Source organism: Crocodylus siamensis, chromosome 1 (assembly GCF_052110815.1).
Source record: "Crocodylus siamensis isolate JL-2025a chromosome 1, ASM5211081v1, whole genome shotgun sequence".
Taxonomy (NCBI): domain Eukaryota; kingdom Metazoa; phylum Chordata; order Crocodylia; family Crocodylidae; genus Crocodylus; species Crocodylus siamensis.
In genome coordinates, this window is record NC_143395.1 from 340,067,894 (window position 1) to 340,089,392 (window position 21,499).

General features: G+C 45.2%; 1 protein-coding gene across 1 annotated transcript; it reads right to left on the reverse strand.

Moving 5' to 3' along the window:
• Positions 1-1,228: 1,228 nt before the first annotated feature.
• Positions 1,229-13,467, reverse strand: CLN5 (CLN5 lysosomal BMP synthase). The gene is made up of 4 exons (XM_090024102.1): positions 13,214-13,467; positions 8,799-8,964; positions 7,359-7,584; positions 1,229-5,680 (listed from the first exon to the last, which is right to left on the reverse strand). Exons 1-4 carry the CDS (start codon positions 13,315-13,317, stop codon positions 5,169-5,171), a joined length of 1,008 nt encoding a protein of 335 aa, XP_089880228.1. The 5' UTR covers positions 13,318-13,467; the 3' UTR covers positions 1,229-5,168.
• Positions 13,468-21,499: the final 8,032 nt, after the last annotated feature.

Genomic DNA, 21,499 nt, shown 5'->3' on the forward strand with positions numbered 1-21,499 from the left:
AAATGAAAAACTGGAGGGGGAAGCATAGGTAAAGAATCTAGGACTTGTCTGTAACTGCAAGTTCTCAACTTCTCATGGACAAACGGTAAGAAAGGCAGTCCCACTCCAGTCCGGGAGTTCACTTCCCCTCCCGTCGAGCTAGTCTAGCTGAACATCTTCAGGCTCCCAGAACCATGGCAAGCAATTCAGCTGGTAGTGCTGCTGCTCAGGAGTCTGCAGATGGCGAGCAGAAAGTGTCCCGAATCTAGTTTAAAAACACAGCTCAATGGTGACCTGAAAGTGTGCTCCTTTAAGAAAACAACTTTTTAAATATTCACTCACCAGGCAATGGATTGAAGTTGGTTGTAGCCATGTTGGTCGAAGGACATAAGCAGACAAGGTTATTTGAGTAAATATGATACCTTTTATTAGACCAACTAAATAGTTAGAAAAACTGTTCTTTTGCAAGCTTTCAGGCACAAACACCGTTCTTCAGGCACAGGGAGAGTTCTTTCCCTAAACTTGGTTGGGATCCAGAAAAGAGGCATCTCTCCACCTCTGCCCCCTAAGGAACTCCCTGTGCCTGGAGAAGGGTGTTTGTACCCAAAAGGTTGCAAAGTACAATTTTCCCAACTATTTAGTTGATCTAATACAAGATATCACATTTACCCAAAGAACCGTATAACCCTGAGCAAATGCAATGAAGTCTACATACAGCTTCAGATAGTTCCTCCAAAATGAATAGGACAGGATACTACTAAAGCCCACTAACCCCAGGCTTCAGTCATACAATACTTTTCCTTAAGAGAATTATTAAGCTAATCTATTTGATGCAATGGCAGATGGATGAAATGGGAACAAAGTGCTCCCACCTCCACACCTGCTCAAAACAGAAGAAGAGAGTAACTCCCCAAAAAACAAACATCTTGATTATCTTGGCTTTTCAAACCTCTTCCTGCTTGCTAAAGTTCTAGTTGTTCCCAGCAGTTTTTGTAGCATGACTACACCTGATCCCTGTGGTGGGGGGAGCTATCTAAAGAAATATTAGAGAAACATACAAAATTAGGTAAGAGGAAAAGTGCATGGCTTGTAGGGAATGGAGAGTAGGGGAAGTTCCTGTGTAATTCAGCCCAAACACGGGACCTTATTAGCTTCTTCTGGCAGTTCTACAAGTGTTCTTTTCTTAACTGAATGCTTATAACCAAGTGTTTCTTTACAGTGCAGGGAAGAATACTACTTACTGCTCAGACTCTTTAAACCAAATGTTTTTAATTAAAATTTACAAATTTGAAGTAGGTGGTTACAGAAGCAAATAAGCAAACTACAAGCTTAAATTAGCTAAGGACAATTCTTCATTGATAAACATTCACAACCTTAGGAAGCTACTAATTGCTGGAGACATACACAGTATATGAGATGGCAGCCAGGATCATGATTTCCACTCTAACTGCAACTGACAAAATGCCTCTGATAGCTTTTCCAAGTGAGACTTGAACATTCAAGTCATTTTAGGTTAGATCCAATAAGGGACTTAAGGTAACTAAATGTTAAATGGCCTAGCACTAAACTTACAAGCATCTGGCCCCCAAAGAGGAATCTGAAACCTGTGTTAGGTTTCCTTTAAAGTGCAGAGAAAATTATAACCTTAGAAGCACAATCCAAAAACTAGGTACTGAGCCTGGGAGGCACCTTCAGCTATCTAGTAAGTAATGCTGAACTGTTATCTCGTTATCTCATGCGTCTTCCACCTCACCACTCTCTGGACCTGACGCTTGACTTCAGACTACAGGCAGGCAAGTCTGTCCACCTGGGATCCTCTTCTGAAGGAAGAGCTCATGCCCTTTATTGCAAAGTGACCAGAGCTTGTTCTTTTCTCTTAAAACATAGCTGCCAGAAAAGGAGGCCATCCACCTTTTACTTAAGAGTTTAGTAGGTACAGAACTCAGCCAACAAGTGGAAGAACTGTATTAATTCCCATTTCAGTATAAGGGTGTCAAAGCCCCATCTTTCTCCTGGTGCCCCCCCCCCCAAATGAGATTCCTTAACTCACCCAAGAACCCTAATGTTTGTGCTTGAATGGTGCTTTTCTGTCCCCTATAACTGTTGCATTCCTTCTTGCAGTGCAGCACAGCTTCAGGAAAGGAACATACCCCTGCCCAAAACAGCCTGTGGACTGTTCTTAGGGCCTTGTCCTGGGGGGCAGAAGATATAGGTTTAAAGCTCCATTTCCACTTCACAGAAATCTCTAACCACTAGCTTAGGGGGCGGCAATGTTTTTGATCAGAGTGCCAAAAACACCCACAACCTTGACTGCTAAGATGTTGGCATGCCATGGGCAGATGGCAGGGGAGCCACAAGTAGCCTGATCCTTGTTGTGGCAGCACAGGCCCAGCCCCTTCCCCGCCATCTGCCCTGAGGCATGCGTGCCAAGCAAAATGCCCTTGCGTGCCATACACTGGCACCCATGCCAAGGGTTGCCTACCCCTGACTAGCTTATTGCAAATGATGGGTTCCTCTTCTACCAAACAGGTTTCTAAAATAAGTATTTTCTGAGGGGCCAATCCTACTGGGGCCTGATGGACATGTTCTGAGCACACCTATGCAGCTGAGTCCCTCAGGGAGCAACGCTGGAGGGATGTCTCTTTTCTGGATCCCAACCAGGCATGAGCGAGGCGCTAAGCTACTCTGAGCAGCGCAGGTGTGGGCATGCACAGAAACAGAAGTCTAGGTGCTTCCCTATTTAACCCAAGTGAGTTTAGGTGCCTCAAGCTGAGGCTTAGGCAGCAATTGAGAAGGTTTTAGATTGAGGTAGCCCAATTCTGCCTATGACCTATAATGGATCCAGCCCTTGATCAAATCCCATTTAATACCTGATACTCCCAATTGAAATGGCGCCTTTAACAGACATGTCTGTAACTGCTGATTCAGGCAGTGATCCACACAGGAAAAAGGTTATTAAAGAGTCCCAATATCTCTAACATTTATCCTAACAGAACTAACCATTTTAAGATCTATTAATATTTAACCTAAATACAATTTCTGTTTTCTTCTTTTTATATATAAAAAATACATTTGTATATATTTTTTTGGAAAAAAAAAATAGAAAGTCTTACAACCATTATTAGCATGGCACATTAACACTGATGTAATTTATATCTCCATTAGGCATTTTTTTAAGAGGTATGCTAGAACTAAAACAGTAAGGGTGATTGTACACATGACAGGGGTTTAGTCCTCAGGGTTTTATTCTGTGCCCCCTAAATTGAAACAGTGCGTTTTTAATTGAAGCCAGTTTCAATTTTTCCATTGCATTACAGCCTGAGCCTGATCCCTTTTTTTTTTTGGAGTCAGAACCTGCCCACAGCTGGGGGGTGAGCCATGGTTGGGCCAAGCAGCCAGTGAGCTGCGGGGGCCCTGGTCCTTCCCTCCACAGTGGTGGAGCTGCCTGGGCAGGCTGTTAGCATGTCAGGTGCTGCCCCAGCTTGGAGGCAGCATCCGGCCTGATCCAACTCCAAGCTGGGGCAGCCCCAGGGGCCATCACTGCTGTGGAGAGAAGGACTGAGGCCCCCTGCAGCTCACGGGCTGCTTGGCCTGGTATCTCACCCCTCAGCTGCGGGAGAGGCAGGCAGTCTCCGCTGAAGAAAAAAAAAAAATCTAATCTGGCCCCTCACCACTTTTACCTTCAGCAGGCTCCTGTGCCTGGCAGGACACCTGGGGCTGCCCGGGAGCAAGCTGGCTTGCCCCTGGGGCAATGTGGGAAGACGGCAGAATGTCAGCTGGGTTTGCTGGTGGCCAGAGAGGGCAGCAAGGACAGTGTATATGGTGTTTGAAGCCCAGGTAGGTTGCTAGCTGGCTAGGTGCTGCCCCAGCTTGGAAGCCCCCAATCCAATGCTTCCTTAAGCCCGCCAGGGCTTCCAGCACCCCACACACTGTCCCCACTACCTTTTCTGGCCGTCAGCACCCACACCCCGTGCACTGTCTCTGCTGCCTTCTCCAGCTGCCAGCACACCCTGCCATTCTCCAGCTGCCTTTCCATGCTGCCCCCAGGGGCAAGCCAGCACATCTCGGGCAGACCAGCCCGTCCTGTCAGCTGCAGGATCTGCTGAAGGCAGAAACGGCAAGGGGCCTGCCTGATCCTTTTTTTCTATGGAGCCTGCAGCAGGGAGGCAAGTTGACAGCTGTGCAATTTGTAACATCAGGATGTAGTTTAGTTTGCAATCATGCAAATTCATCTAAAATCCCCCAAACTGGTGCACATGTAATGCGTGACGCTATTAAGCCACACAAATGACATTTTTGTCATGTGTACATCATGATGAACATCACATGTACAAGTGTCCTATGTTCACAGACTTCTCTGACAGTCACTAGATTCTGGCCTTTATTAATATGATTATTATTTATTTAATTCTTTTTTCTCACTTTAAGGTAGCATGCCTGGAAAAATCCCTTCACAAACAGCAATCTAAGAAGGATACACATCTCAAGCACAGATCTAAAATGACTGTTTTCTTTGACTTAAGTTGAGGAGGAAAAACTTTCATGCTTATTGCCTGTTGATGGAAGAGGGCCATGAAGTGATTCACGTTAAGATGGTTTGTTCCAATACTAGATCCAAGTGAGAACCACTCTTTCTATATATGCTTTATATATACCAGCTTTAGTAATTCCAGTTAGGCTGGTAGCTGTCCAAACACACCACACTATCTTGCACAAAGAATCAAACATGACAGCTGAAACCTATAAGTAGTTCTCAGCAGTGCTATCTGTTGTCCTCTGCCAGAAGACAGCAAGCTGGTCTGAGTTCTTCAAACATGAAACGGACATTGGTTTCCTCAAAACGTGGCTTCGTCTTCTTGCTGCAAACTGACAAGCCCTGGATCTGCTTATCTGAATCTGATCCCTGTCTATTGGTTTAAGAAGCATCAGATAACTGTCCAGTTCTTCCACGTAACCAACAAAAGGTCCCAACCAGCTGAAATTTCTGGATTCTGTTGTGGACCTAGTGAGAAAATGGAATTTCTCCTTATCCAAACCAAAGCAGAACAGAAAACATCTTTATACAACCAACATCAAAGACAGGTTCCCCAGGGCAGAATTTAACGTAGGTGCTAGCTCCATGGCAATGTTACCAATATTACAAACTTCACTGCATTGGAGAAGTGCCATTTTTGGTTCCTAAAGCATAATTACAAACCGAACCTGGATTTATTTCTGTTGGGTAAAGGAATCTCTTCATAAGTTATTTTGATGTAGGGAGATTTCATTGGTAAAAACCAATATTCTAAGTTGTAAAAAAGGTAAAACCTCTGCTGTAAGATGACTCGATCAATTATTTTTAAGAGATTCCAGAAGAATTCTTTGACAGCCCGAGGAGGTTTGAATGGAGAGTAGAAGTCTCTTAGGGCTTCAGCCATTGTCCTGTTCCCTGGAGGTCCAAAAATAGATGTTTCATTCCCCAAATAAATGGGCTCCCCACTGAATAAAGTTATAGTGGTGTAGTTTGTTTGTATGTTGTTAAAAACAGCTCCTAAATCAGCCAGCTTCTGGTATGTTCTTAATACAAATTTAGAGCATTCATAAGATTCAAACCATACTACAGACTGCTGGTCTGGGCTGGCTCGAACTGTCCAGGTCTCATAGTAAATGCCAGTATCGTTGTCATATTTTACCCATTTTGCCATTTGGTTAAACGTAATTCCTGTAAGAGACAACAGGCAAATTAGAAGCATTATGAAAAACAAACACAGACAGAAACCAGTTAGCTAGAAAACTTAAATTGCATTACAAAATCCTTTGTTCAGAGAAGTCAATATCTTGGCATAATACATGTATCTACAAAGTCTCACCTGGATAATAACAAGGAGTTGCATGAAAATTAGGAGACCTAAAGAACCCTCTGGTGAGCAGGTTCTTCATTTAGGGAAATAATATTTAAATTGCTTATTTCTGTCCCCCCAAGAGCTACTGCTCCAGGCTTAGCACCATTCACCCCATGCTTATGATTAATGATCTTTCCTCTTCTGTTTTACGCATGTAGTTATACAGAGAGCTGACAGTGCTGTCTCTAACTAAGGCTAACCAACATTTTCCATTCTAAGATTCTGTTTCTCGTTATTCTTAAACCTTTATCCAACTTAAAGTATCTGGGCTGAACTTTTTATGCCTCTTGCCCAAAAGATGCCTAACTGAAACTGCAAATAATATACTCTTTAGCTTCAGAATTTTAGATGTGCTGTAAAATTAAAAATTCCCTGGCAGAAAGTGGACAGGGCCATGAGATGAAATTAGGAGGAGCAAGGATGAAGTCAATAAATGCCTCTGTGTATTTTCAGTAAGAGACCTCTTTAATTGGAACAATATTTTTCCCCCCAAATGTTCACATACTACACTCATGAAGCAGTCATTAAGTCAGGCTCATAAGCATCCCCAAATACTTGACATGTCTGCCAGTGCGGGGTTCAGCTTAGAGCTGAAACAGAGTTCCTAGGCCAATTTACTGTGCCTGGGAGTGGTGCCCTTCAAGCACACCACATGGCTCTGCTCTTTTCCTTTGTCAGTCCGAAATGAATGTTTTGCAACATGTTTTGATTTAATCAGCTTGAAGTCTTAAGTCAGAAAGTTTCACAAAGGCATATTCCTCATTGTGTGCCAAGCTCAGTCTGTACCACGATGTGTCAAAGTGGGCATGTACTTTTTTATTTCAAGATTTCAATTTTCAGATGAGAGGCTGTTTTGAACTCAGAGTAATGCACACAATATATATCAAGGAGCTATTTTGGTAAGCAGTACAAAAAGACAAGGTGTAAATGCTCTATTTGTCTTGCAACATCTGACAGGGAGGCCCATTACTGCTGTTTGGTTTATTGCTGTGGCTTTGTGATTCTGAACTTTCAGGAGTATGGAAAGAGATTTGAATGGATGTTGATGTTCTTGACAATGCATGTAGTTATGACTTGTCTGTTCAAGATCACAACACAATTTTCTCAGTTTTTTCCATTAAAACATTCATCTATTGCTTTGCAGCTGGAGATTGTGTTCTAGTGCAAATGTATGAAAAGAGTCCGGAATAATTTTGTATAAGCTGTTTTGCTATTTTTACACTTGAGAGGCTTGAATGTATTGGGCAGGCTGTAATGTGACATAGCAAGCAACTCTCATTTAACAGCATCTTTTCAGTGTGGGCTGCTCAAAACGCAGCATTATCATATTATTTCCTATATTAAGAAAACCGCTAAAGTAACACTTCAATTTCAAATCAGTAGGAGTCACTGCATACTACACGTGACTTACAAAAAGTGAATGGAAAGATACTGTTTGACTTGAATGCATGACTTTACACACTACGGTAAGAGTCACCATAGGATTTCTAATCCTACCTGTTATTGTGGTCACCAAAATCAAGGTTCCATTTTCTTTCCAGTGTGCATCATCAATTCCTTCATAAAAACAGGCAGCTCCCTGATTACACCAAAATGGTGCATCAATATTAGGTCTAAGATGTGGAAAGGTGCAGTTCCCAAGCTGGAAGAGTTCATACCATTCCATCGTGTAGTTTCTGCCAGTTAGAGAACTCCTGAAGCCAACAGCATCATGCATAATTTTCTGAGGAAAGGTTATGCAAAGAAAAAGCTGGTAAAACTAAGCTCAGTTTGCATTGTACAGAAGTTTAGAAAAATAGGAGTCTACTGTGAAATGGAAGTTTCTATACCATATAAAAGCATTATCGATCACATTTCTCTGTATCATCTGCCTACTTCCAGTTGCCTACTGACAGCCCACAGTCAGTCATAATTACAGGGTGGCTTTTCAATTAGAATTAGGAATCAAATTTCCTCTTGCTTTTCCACACCCACACCCCAAACTGTAAAAGGAGAATTGCAAGAATCAACAAATGAAGTTCTTTCAGGGGAACCCAATGCTACTCCAAGTAATAAAAATGATATTTGAAAGTAAAATAGGATTTTCTTTTAAAAAAAGAATTAAACAACAACATAAGCATATCAGTGCAACCTTCAAGTATTCAAAAATCATAATTCAGACTCCTAAAGTCATTGAATTAGTTCTGAAACTCCTCAATTTATCAATAAGTATTTTATTTTCTTTGCTTACTCCATATACATTTAACCTTTAGGGTTCACATTTTAATCTTATTCCTGCTAGTATAAGGGCTAGAAATGTAATTTACAAAACGAGTAAAGTTGAGATTCTTTTGTATTTATGTGACTCCAGGAGTTGAGGCTTTAACAGGAACATCAAATATTGTAAGATTCAAGCTAAAGTCATGAAAATTGATCAAACAGCCACGTGCATCCAACATCTAATTCCAGTCAATTTTTGCATACTATAAATTTTTCTTTTATTAAAAAAAAACGTATGGACCTAATGAGATCTTTCCTAAACACTAACTAGAGACTGCTGTAAGCGATTAATTTAAATTGATCTTTGTCAGCAATGGTAGAGTCAGCGCAAAACAAATAAATATCTGTATACGCACACATAACATACTGCTATTGTTGGCACTGTCAGGCAACACCTTAGACTCCACAGCAAGTTTGAATCTGTCAACAGTGATGAGTCATGCTGTTTTCTCAGTCTAATTCAGATTACTTCAGTATAATTGTTTCCAAGTTTGGCATTTTTGATATCCTTGCAGTAATTCTAGTCTACAACCTCCAGTACTCCTCTTCAAATGTACTAAAATATGGCAGTTCATTTATTCCATAAATCTGGAATAAATGAACTGCCACTTGACACTTGCTATTAAATTTAATTGATTTGCCAAAAGGGATTTTTATTAAATGAAGAGAGAACCTTACCAAATGCCCAAGGAGCCCCCCATATTTGAACTCCCACACCGGAGCCTGTAACCGATAGACTTCAATAACATCCTCGTCTTTCATTATTGGGATTGGAGAACCAGTAGGACAGAAAGTATAACGAGCTTGACAGTAGGGATCCGATTTAGGGCGGTAATCAAAACGTCTACATCAAAAAACAGAAGTATATATATTAGTCTAATTTCAAAGGAAAGTCAGGATTTCACAGAACGTTTGTTTTAAGATGTCAACACCTGCCTCTCATGGACTGACTTGAAGCTGAGCCCAATTTTAGAATACCCAAAAAAATCAATGAAAGCCAGCGGTGCACATGCAGCGCCTTTGAAAGTGAGGTTCAAAAAAATACCATAACCTTGCAAACACAGTATGTGAGAGTTCCCCAAGCTACTCTGATGCATGTTTTGAGTATTGGAGCTAAAAACTGTAGTTGAAGTGTCAGGATACAGGCAACAGAATTTAGCTGTCTAGCAAGCAAGAACCACCGTTAAACCCACTGGAATGGATTTGCTCTTTCAACTGACTTTACCTTATAAAAATATGGGCACAAAACTAGAAGTTGAAATCTATTTTAAAAGTTGGACCTAAGGTTTGTCTGTTTTTCTGTGTCGACATCAAACCTATTCCAGACCAACTTCCATATGGAAACTCTAGGCCAGGAAAAACATCACTTTTATCCTCGAACACCTTGGATGCCGATGTGTTATTCTGGAATAACTATACCAGTAATTTGCTCTATGAAGAAAACCCCTAAGAACCTTTTCTAGGAACTTTCTTCTTTCCCACTAAAACGTGAAAAAAACCCACAAACACAGAAAAAACCCCATAATTCCCTTTAGATATTAACACCACAGCGGAACACATTCCAGGGATGCCCTGGTTTTCTCTGATAAAGAAATATCCCCAATTTTCAGATTTAAAAAAGTAACCCAAAATCCACATTTTCCATGATCAAAATGAAATGCCACTATACGTATATCTATATTTTAGTGGTGTTTCATTTTGATCCCTGCACATTACTGTACATGAAACACAAAGAACAATCAGGAACACTGTGACTTCTCCAATGCAAGAGCTCCCTGCTGTCCCTCAATTTCTATTCTAATTCACTATATTTCACTCAAGGCTTGTTTGCCTTTTTTTCAAAAGGAACATTCAAGTTGCAACCCTTAAACACTCTTTTCTTCACACCCTTACAATAGCAAGCTATTTAATGGTAGTGTTCAAGGCACCCATACACATGCCTGACACCTATTCCAGCGCATTCTAATTTGAACATGTCAGAGCAGACTCAATTGATGTTGCATGTATTCAGCATCCACTTGCTTCAAAATGGTGGTGGGGGGTGCTTTAGTTAAAGCTTGTCGAATAAGCTTTAAAGTGCCACTGCTGCCATTTTGAAGTGCGGGATGCTGAATACACAAAATGCTATTGGCACTTGAATCAGAGCGCTTCCCAAGAGCTGCTCCAGTTAAAGCACCCTTACCCTGAAACATGTGTAAAGATGCCCTGGGTGATGGTGAACCAGGAAATAGGTACAGGAAAATTAAGGCCCTGCCGCTTGCCACAGAGCTCAGGCCCAGGCCCCTTGCAGCGCACAGCAGGAAGGCTGCAAGCAGCTGCACCGAGATCCTCAATCTTGGCCCAGCTCATTACTGGTGGCAGGTCCACACATGCCTTGGTGTGGACAGCAGAAAAAGAGCTGCTCTGCCACAAGAAGCATCAGGCCCCTTGGAGCTCCCCCGCCATCCACCTGAGGCGTGTGCACTAAGCAAAATATCTTCATGTGCCATGCTCCAGAGCATGGCCAATCCCTGATCTAAATTCTGTGCTTGCTTCCTATCCTATCCTGCACAGAATTTTAGAAGCTCCAACTATGGGAAGGAACAATGCAAGACTATATACTCTCCTAAAAAAAATATCCTTCCTGAGTTTCTTTAAGCTGTGTCTGCATGCATGTGTGCCTGTTACAATTTATATGCAATCCAAGGATCAAATTTCATTTTACTACAATGAAACCAGTGGCAGTACATGAGACCCTCGCCATTCGCGGGGAATACATTCTAGAGATCCCCGTGAATGGGGAAATCCTCAAATGCTGTACTTCATTGTCTGCGTTGAACACTTGTTCGGGCTTGTAACCCTTTTCCTTGACAATTTTAAGAAGCTATGAGGAATAATCCTGCGCTGCTTCATGGTCCATCAACTTCACTTTATCCAGGCTGTGCCTCTTTTCAAATTTCTCAAACCACCCCTTACTTGCAGAGCGCAGTAACAAGTGTCATCACGCTGCGCAGGGAAAGAGTGCGGGTTGGTGTGGCACACTGCAAATATTCAAAACCACGAATCACAAATCGGTGAATAGCAAGGGTTTCCTGTATTGACGAGAGCAAAATTAAATAAATGCACAACTGGAGCCTAATATTTCAAATGGCTATTTGCAGGGCAAAATATAGCCATGCTGATTAAAATCAGGCAATGTGTACTAAAACTTCTGCGTATGTATGCACTACTACTATTTCATATTCATTGGAAGAAGTATGTCTGTGGATGCTTAAAAATCAATGTGGGAAAACTTAAATGTGGCTACTTAAAAAAAAAATTTTTTTTCATCCTCAACCAATAAGCTTCCTGAGCTTATCAAGCATCACAGCCTCTCACTTCATACAGTGATTATTAAAATACAGATTTCTTCCTTGGTACTACAGCTCTGGAATTGCAAGCAGGTATTTTTTTCTGCTTCATGCATTATCACCAGAACCGTTAGCTGAGTCTCGGTACTTTAACCCCATTTTCTGTAACGTCAAGTACCCACAGCTTTTATTTACAACCATAGTAATTAAAAGATAATGATGTACCAGCTAGAACAGACACAGCTTGGTTTTCATATTCCAGGTCAAGTCTATGACACCTGCCCTCTTACTCATAAACTGAACATGGTGCCATTGAAAAGCAAGGACTCGTTACTAGTAACAGAGTCACATTATTTTAAACAGAAGAGCCAATTTCTAAAGAAAATAGTTCAAAATGGAAAGCAGAACAGGGCCTTCAGTTTGGTGGTTGGCAACATTTTCTGGCAGTAGGCCAGAGCGTCCCAGCTCTGGTCTGAGATGTGCAGGTGCCAGGACCTGGTTGCTTGTGGCTGCCAGTTCTCTGTTGCCTGTCCACACATGGGTGCAATTGAAGGCCCCAGACTCCATGAGCTAGATCCAGTGGCTCCACAGGCCAGATTCAGCCCACAGGCTGTAGTTGCTGATCTCTGCTTTAGTTATATTATTGCCAGCACTTCCATCTGGACCAGGGGTGTTCAACCTCCTGCCTCTAGGCCAGATCTGGCCCCCACTGCTGTGTCATCTGACCTCTGGGTCTCCCCATAGATCCCAAAATTTGGCAGCAGGAGAGAAATGGCACCACTACCTTGCTGCCAAATTTCTGGCCCTTTGGGAAGCACCACAGGCTGGACAGCATGGCCCTGCTCACTATACCAGGCACACAGGGCACTGCAGGGCCCAATCCCAGCACGTAGATCCAAGCTGCGGCAGCACAGGGCTTGCAGGGGCTGATCCTAGCACACAGGACCAGCCAGTAACAGCGCAGAGACCCATTTGGGTGCATGGGGCCAGGCAAAGGCAGTGCAGTGCCCCATCTGGCCTGAGGACTGGACCAGCCCCACCCATCTGGCCCGTGGGGCCAAAAGGTTGGGCACCAGCTCTACACATTTACAATGCGTGAGGCAGAGTCTATCAAAGGCCCAAAGGTCTCTTTGATTGTTCCTTTTGCATCCTGCCTTTACCCAAAGACCCAGTAAAAGGAACAACTACGGTTGCTGGTCACCTGCCAGCTTAGTTAGGGCTGAACTAACAGGAAACCACATTTCGGGGCCCAATTGGCACTGACTCTGCAGGATTCACTCTGGATCAGCCAGAGATGGCGTGGGGAAGCGGGAGGGTCCCACACTGCCCATGTCACCCCAGGCTCTGAGCCAGGGCACTGTGGATCTCCAGCCCAGCAGGTCTCAACCTCTCCAGGTGCGAGGCCCGGGCCGGACGCTGGTGGATTCAGGCCCTCAAGCCCGGCGCTCGCAGGAGGGCCCATCACCCAGGCAGTGGTCGGGGTCCTCAGGCAACTCCACCTGTAGTAGCAGTGACATGCTCCTTGCAGGGGCTTCTGGGAGGGGACCACAGGAGGCTGGGCTGGGCCTAGCGGGAGCCGCCCCCAGCGCTGCCATCACGTGACACCCAGCAGCCCCCCCGCAAAGGTTCTCGAACCACCCCCTCAGGCGGAGAAGCTCCACTGGCCCCTGCCCAGGAGAGCCTAGAGGGGCCAATCAGTGCCCCACGCGCTGCCTCATCACGCGACTCCCTCTACGCAACTGCTGTGGCGGCGCGGCTACTCACCGGTAGGGCACAGGCCACTCCGGCTGAGAGCGAGGCTCCGCCGCCCGCAGCAGCGCCACCAGCAGCAGCACCAGCTGCCGCCCCCTTCGACAGGGCGCCGCCATGGCTGTTGCGCACGCCTCCAGTCCCCTCCCCCCACTCGGGAAGTTCCCCGAGCGCCGGCTCCCTCGTGCCCCCGTCACGTGACTCCCCCATCTGCCCGGGTGGCGCGTCACGGGGCTGGCGGGCACGTGACCCGCGCGAGGGCCGGCTCCGCCCCTCTCGCCGTGGGTCGCTGAGGGGCGGCAGCCGTGTCGCGGTGGCTGCCGGCCCTCCGCAGGCCGTGGTAGTCGGCCTGCGCCGCGCGCACGAGAACGTGGGGGGGCGTACTGGGTGCAGCAGACGCAGAACCCCACGTCACTGTCAAGGAGCCTTGACTGACTTTGGGGCTTGTTGCCAGCCCTTTCTTATAGTGCTTGCCTTAAACTACATGGTTCAACTTCGATGACCCAGGTTTTGCTCACTGGGGGGTTACAGTGAGCAGTATAAAGTAAATGAGAAAAAGGCTTATTTGCATAATGTTTTGCCTATTTTTTCAATGTAGGAAAAAGCATGAAGGACTGGTGCCTCCTGAGTCGGGGTTCCCCCCTGCAGCCGATCTTGCCCGCGGAGGTGGGGGGCTCCAGGAGAAGTGATCCCCACAGTCCGCCTGTGGCCGATTGTGCCAGCCTGGAAGCGTGAGTGGGGCACCTGGAAGTGCCAGCTGCACTTTTGGCAGCCCTGCTCCCTAGCCGACACTGTTGTCTGCCCCCCCTGCCTGTTGCCTGAGCAGGGAGCGCTCTCTGTTGGGGTGCACCAGCGCTCTCAGGGAGCACACATGCACCCCCTACATGTCACCACTGGGAAATATTATCACCTACTTGCATATTTCCCAGCAACTATGATGATTTTGAGCTTCCAATAGGATAATTTCATATTTAAGACTTGGCAGAGCTGCTTGGAAGTCCTAGGAGAGATGCATAGAGCACAAGTGGGCTGAAGTTCAGGGTGTCAGGGGAGGTCGGGCAGGAAGCAGAACATGAGAAGGAGAAAGAAATCCCAATACAAAAGCCCAGGGGAGTGGGTGAAGAGAGGGGCTGCTGTGTCCAGGACAACCTGGGCATTTTCCTTGTGTGCCCATGGCTTCTTCAAGATGTTGCCCTTGGGGAATGTGTATCAGGCTGCTGAGGCTAAAAACAGACAACTGGTTTGATTTGGCACAACAGCATTTTGGGCTGTGCCCAATCTAGACTCGACATTAGATGTAAGTGCTGTCCTGGGGCAGACAGTCTTGGGAGCATCCCCTTGATCTTGCCTCTGTACATGCCCAGCTCCAGCGCACCAGGCTGCAGCCATCTTTGGTTGCGCATCTCTCACCACCTCTGCATTTATGCACTCCCCTCTGCAGCCCCCACAAAGTCCTGGACTTCTCAGTCAACCTCCTCCTGGCCCTAGCCAAGCTACTGATCTATCTGGCCAGGAAGGAGGCTGTGGCTGGAGCAGGGGGGCGGGGGGAGAGGCAGCGTGATGATAGCAGGGCTGTTTTCCTGTTCCTTGTCCATTCACATCTCACTAGGCAGAGCTTCACTAGCTCCTTAGACTTGGAGGGCCGCATGGCACTGTCTGGTGTGCTTGTTTGGTGTGTTCTGCCCGGTATTTCCCCTGGGTGCATTTGTTTTGAACCTCTGACCTCACTCCCATCTCTGGTTTGTCTTTTAGTTGTTCCAAGTGATCAGTGATGTGCCCTCAGTGGCCCCCTTCATCAAGTGGGGCTCATAGCCCTACTTGCTGGGCTTTGGCCTGTATTCTGGAACAGCACATCAGAACGTCTGTTTCTACACATGCTGACAGTGAGTGCGCCAGTCTGCAGCCCTTTCACCACCTCCTCTAGAAGCTCCTCGTGTGGTTCTGGCTGCCCTTCTCTCACCTTTTCACTTATGCACTACTTTTCCAGAGCCTCACCAAGTCCCAGGACCTTTGATCAGCCTCCTCAATATCACTATTGAGTGATCTATCTTCTATTCAGTATCCTCCAGCATCCATTATCACAGGTGTAGAGATTCCAAAGGAAACATCTCCAACCGTTCTGGTCAATAGCCATTAATAGATCTATTCCATGAATCTGTCCAGTCTCTTTTTGCATCTGGCTATGCTCTCTGCCTTCTGGGGCAATGAATTCCACAAGTTAACTGTGGGTTGCATAAATAAAGTACTTTCTCTTGTTAGTTTTAAACCTGTCACCTACTAATGCCCCCTCGTTTTGGTGTTATGAGACTTGGTGAACAAGAGTTCCCTGTTCATTTCATCCATACCCGTCATGATTCACTTGGTCCACAGCTGTATCCTATCCCCCTTCAGTCTTCTCCCTTCCATATTGAAGAGTCCTGGTGTTTTTAGTAAGAAACATGTTAGACACACAAATATGAAAAGCAGTACTTTTTAAAATAACTTGTTGAAGAATAACCAGGAGAAAGACCACTCACTTGGGTGAGGATTGTTGGTTGTCTGGGATTGCCATGTCATTTTCTTATCTGAAACAGCCTTTCCTTGCATGCCTACAGGTTGTTCAAGTTGTTGCTGCTGGGAAATGTGTATCAGGCACTTCTTAAAGCTGGAGTTCCTCCAACAACTGGTTTGATTTCCACCCAGAGCATTTTGGGTCACACCCAATATAGACTTTACAAACAGCCAAGCTCACTGTCCTGTACTAAGTACCCGTGATTTATTTATATTACCACTGACTTGGAACAATTGCAGCTAATTTGATATAATTGCCTTTTAAGCCTCATGTAAACAGCATGATTTGGTGCAAGTCGAGTCATTGACTGAGCCAACAGGCATTTATGCACGTACTTTTTTGTCCTGCGACGCACTGGAGATCCGCTGCTTCAGAGCAGACTTGATTAATTGAGTTTGCTTTGCACACGGGCTGGTGCGAACTGTGCTGCGCCGCATGCAGTTGTATAAGTGGCAAAATGTGAGTCGGTTATGCAGAAAATGGCAGTGGTACGCTTTTGAATGAAAACACCATCTATGTGTTTTAGTTCAAAAGCACACCGCCGCCATTTTCTCAGTGCTGATGTGCATTTCACCACTTACACAACTGCAAGCATCGCAGCGCCAGGCACTTTGAAAAGCGTGTGGCACTGTGGCTCTTACATGTGTAAAAATGCCCAATATGTCTGGCACCAAGCCAGTTGTCTGCTTTTAGCAGGAGGGAGGATGCATAGTTTAATCCCCACCTAGTGGCAGAACAATATTGGTAAACCTTGTGAGCAGCAAGATTTTGCTGGAATAAGCCTTTTAGCACATATTCCTCCTTCAGTAGCCAAAAAGCTGCTCATATACCATATACCAATGTGAAAGCAGGGTCGCGATGCACCTTATAGACTAACTAAATGAGATACATACAGAGCACAAATTTTGGTGAACCCAAATTCACTTAATCAGATATTGTGAGAGGACAGTATAAGCAGAGCATAAAGTGGAGTGAGTGATTAGAATACAATAGGTGGGGAAGCAGGAGGGAGGGGAAGAGGGGAGGGGGAATTCGATGAGAGCTACACAAGTAAAGAACCCATAAGAATAAAGAAGGTCAAAAAAACTAAGCCAGGTAATGGTAAAGATCTGTCATCCCTGTTTAAACTATGCTTAACACTAATGGCTACTTATACCAATGGCGAGTTTTCAGAAGGGAACTTAGGACCTGTGCAGATTTTCCCTACTAAGGGAGACACACCAGGAATGCAGGGGGTCCAGTTATACCCAGGGTGTTCAGGATTATGCCCGTCAAGCCACCAGAGCACGTGCCAAGGGTGGTTGCAGAGTGCAGGAAGCTCCCACTAGAGATCTATAGACCATTTGCAACAAAGTAGCACAATTTATTGCTACTTTTTATCAGGACCATTGATGTGGTGCAACAAAGGGTAGGGGCGTCTATTTGCTTGCCATTTGTGTCACCATAAAAACTTTTATGGTAGCACAATTGCAACGTTAGGCAACATCTGTTTCTACCTGCAGTGACAGTGCTCCTGCTGGTAGCAAGACCCAGTTATATAACAGCCTGTTTCATCTTCTCTTTCCTCTTTGAGGGAAAACTGGAATGAATTCTTAGAAGAGGACTGCTGGCAAAGGCTCGGTGATGGCTGCCTTGCCAGAAGGGCCCTCATTGTGACCCTAGCTTTTCCCATTCTGCCCTGTGCAGAAATAGCTATCTTCAGGCCTCTTGAGCCCAAGTTCAGTGTTTAGTCCTTGGCCTCTTTGGTGACACTACCCATTGGTGCTATTGCGAAATGGATCTTTGTCCATGAAGAGCTACAGGAAAATTATGTTGCATAAGCCTCAAAAAGCCATCAAATGGTAACATTTTTGAATCGCTACTAAGCTTGGCCAGGCTTAAACTAGCAAGCTAGAGGTAGCTCTCCTGCATCTCTCCAAAATGTTTATAATTCAGAAAGTATTCAAGCATGGTACATTTATTTAAATTCACAGTTGTCTACAGATGTATTTACTTAAATACCAGTGGTGTTGGTAATGCTTTATCTAGTATCTTAACATTTTCTGCAGAGGGGGCAGGGTAAATTTGCACATTATAAACTGAATCAGAGATGCATAAACTTTCATAAGTAGCTGCTGCTTACAAAATATTCTGCATCTCTGATTTAGTTTGTCTACAAGGTGCAAATCTACCCTGCCTTCTGCCTGACTTCCAGTGCTGTAGCAAGGTGGGGGTGAGTGGGGTGACTACACCTGGTGCAAAAGCGAAGGGGCACCAAAAAGCGCTGCACAGCTAGGGTGAGATGAAGCTGCAAGTGGCTTGTTTGGGGGCAGGGCACACGGGTTGGGGGAGGGTGGCTCCCGTTGCTGAATGCACTCCTGGGCAAGCATAGTGGGGGCGTGTGCCCCCTGGATCTGTGCCCAGGGCAAGAGTGGGCTGCAGCTGTGGGTTTTGCCTCAGGCACCAAACTTCCTTGCCACAGTACTGCTGACTTCAAACTAACACAGATAACTACTTCTCTTTAACTTTTTATCTGTACTGTTTATGCTGAAGGTTCAGTAGATCATATTTTATAAAGAAAGTGTACAGTTATTTACATCTGTTTCTTACCTTGCAGGTAGCAGTTTAATACTGATTGTTAATATTTTTTTCTGTCTTCTGAAAAAGGGACTCTGTGTGTTTGAATATATTTAATATTCCTACCATATGTATACCACGTCTGTGTAGATCTTGAAGTGATTTATGAAGTGAGGTAGACAGGCTAGGGGGACTGAGCCAGAGGGAAGTAGGTGGCACACCAAGTTCACACAAGTTGCTTTCCTAGCTAGAAGTATAATATAATATAATATAATATCAATCTCTTGATTCTTAGTCCAGTGCCCTGTTTACCAGACTACTGCATGACAGCAAGTGAATCTCTGACCTGTGTCAAGATCAAAATATGATATTACATGTAAAATTATTGCCAAGGCTGCTGAGAGTGTGCATAAAAAGGACTCTTAAGATGTCAATGTTGTTAGATCTTCCAATGCAGCAAGTGTTTTGTACCTAATTTTATTGCATCCTGTGAAAAACAGCTTGTATGCAGTTCTATGTGCTTGCCTATTCATGTAACAGTCTAGTACAGGGCCTAAATAGTTCATGAAATCTGAAATAAATATACTTGAGCTAAAATGCTCACGTGCTTGCTGTTTATTATTTGTCAGACTGCCGCTGTCTAATTAATTAGCTGGAGACTAGAGATTATGCTTAGAGGCAACCAACACGGGTTCATTAGAGGCAGGTCCTGTCACACCAACCTGGTGGCCTTCTATGACCAGGTCACCAAATCCTTAGATGCAGGGGTAGCAGTGGACGTAGCCTTTCTGGACTTTCGGAAGGCCTTCAACACTGTCTCTCACTCCATTCTCATTAAGAAACCGGGGGACTCTGCTGTCAACACCTACACAGTCACATGGGTCGCCAACTGGCTGGAGGGCCGCACCCAGAGAGTGGTGGTGGATGGGTCATTTTTGACCTGGAGGGATGTGGGCAGTGGGGTTCCCCAGGGGTTGGTCCTGGGGCCCGCACTGTTTAACATCTTCATCAGTGACTTGGACAATGGGATAAAAAGCACCTTGTTCAAATTTGCTGATGACACTAAGATGTGGGGGGATGTGGGCAGGAAGGAATAGGCTGCAATCAGACCTAGACAGGTTACAGGGGTGGGCGGATGAGAATAGGATGGGATTCAACACTGACAGGTGCAAGGTGATGCATCTGGGGAGGAAGAACCAGCAGCATACCTACAGGCTGGGGAACTCCCTTCTTGTCAGTGCAGAGGCAGAAAAGGATCTTGGAGTCATCATTGACTCCAAGATGAATATGGGCCGGCAGTGTGGGGATGCAGTCAGGAAGGCCAACCACAGATGCATCTCGAGCAGGTCCAAGGAGGTGATCCTCCCTCTCTATGCGACACTGGTCAGGCCACAGCTGGAGTACTGCATCCAGTTCTGGGCACCGCACTTCAAAAGGGATGTGGACAACATGGAGAGGGTCCAGAGGAGGGCCATTCACATGGTCAGGGGGCAGCAGGGCAGGCCCTACAAGGAGAGGCTGAGGGACCTGAACCTGTTCAGCCTTCACAAGAGAAGACTGAGGGGGGATCTAGTGGCCTGTTACAAACTAGTCAGAGGGGACCAGCAGGCATTGTGGGAGTCCCTGTTTCCCCAAGCACTGCCAGGAGTAACTAGAAATAACGGTCACAAGCTGGCAGAGGGTAGATTCAGATTAAACATCAGAAGGCACTACTTCACTGGCAGGGCAGCTAGGATCTGGAACCAATTTCCAAGCGAAGTGGTGCTGGCTCCTACCCTGGGGGTCTTTAAGACAAGGTTTGACAATCACCTTGCTGGGGTCATTTGACCCCTGTACTCTTTCCTGCCATGGCAGGGGGTCAGACTTGATGATCTGCTCAGGTCCCTTCCGACCCTACAAACTATGAAACTTATGGAGCTTTGTTGAGCCCTTTGTCAGCAAACAAGCTTCCAAGAAGAGCTGGGAGTGGCTACAGCTTCTGGGAGCTGGTCAGGCTGCTCATTTGATAACTCTCATTCTCTGCAGACTTTTTCTTTGTCTAATAAAATATTACAATTTAGCCGAAACCCTTAAAATAGGAGCTCAGTGATTCTTCAGTACAAGCCAAATGCCTTTCCCATTTCCGTATGAAAAGGGTGTAAGGAAGCAGAAAGAGAAAGGCATTTCTCTAACAGCTGAATCTTGAGGGGAGGTTTTGTAAAGCTGCATCAATGTATAATGATTTAATAGTCTCAGCAAAGGGACCTTTGACAAAGGAGTAACAGCTTCTACATGATTAAAACTCCTCTTGAGAAACACATCTCAGTGCCCTCCTCCTGTGTTCAGACACTCACCTGCCAGCATATAAACAGCCACCATCAAAACAGAAAGTTATGAGCAGAGATGGCTTGCAGGTCACATCCAGTATTTTGACTGATTCCTCCATGGTATGCTCAGACGGTGGCAGCAATGGAGATCGTTCAACAAGAGTTAAGAGTCTGTAGGATTCATTTTGAAAAATACACAGCAGCTTCCGCAGCCTTACAAAGGCAGATCCAAGAATTCCTGAACGATGCATATTACCATTCATTTACAGTTTTTACACAACTGTAGCATAGGTGAGGAAACACATTTTGCCTGTTTGAGCTTGCAGCTACTGGTCCCAAGCTTGTGACAGCTTTTCAAAGGAGAAAAATAGTCCACAAGTAGAGGAAGGGAAGGATGTATGAAATGATTTTTAATGCATCAATTATGTACTCAGCAAGAAGATCTGTATTTTCTCACATATACCGTGTCTATGAATATAATACGCACCATTTTTACAGATATGCACTGGCCTGATCTGGTGTGTTGGATCTGGGGCCATATGCTGGGTCTGACTCCACACTCTGTCAGGGCAATGTGTCAGGTTGCAGCTATGTACAAGGGCTTGGATCAGATACAGTTTCTGTCTGCAGCCTGATTCGGTGCACTGGTCCACTCCAGCATGCCTGACCCCAACATTGAATCAGACCCTGTGTGTCTGGTCCAGCCATAGCCAGACCCTGCATACTAATGCGATCTGGCATGCCAGGTTTCAGACACATGTTAGGTCTGGCCATGGCCTGTCCCCACACACTCTATCTGTCAAAGAGCGGAGTGGGGCATCACTCAAACAGGGCGGAGTTAAGTGGAATTGTGTGTTTTTTAATATTATGTTTCCTAGCATGCAGAAG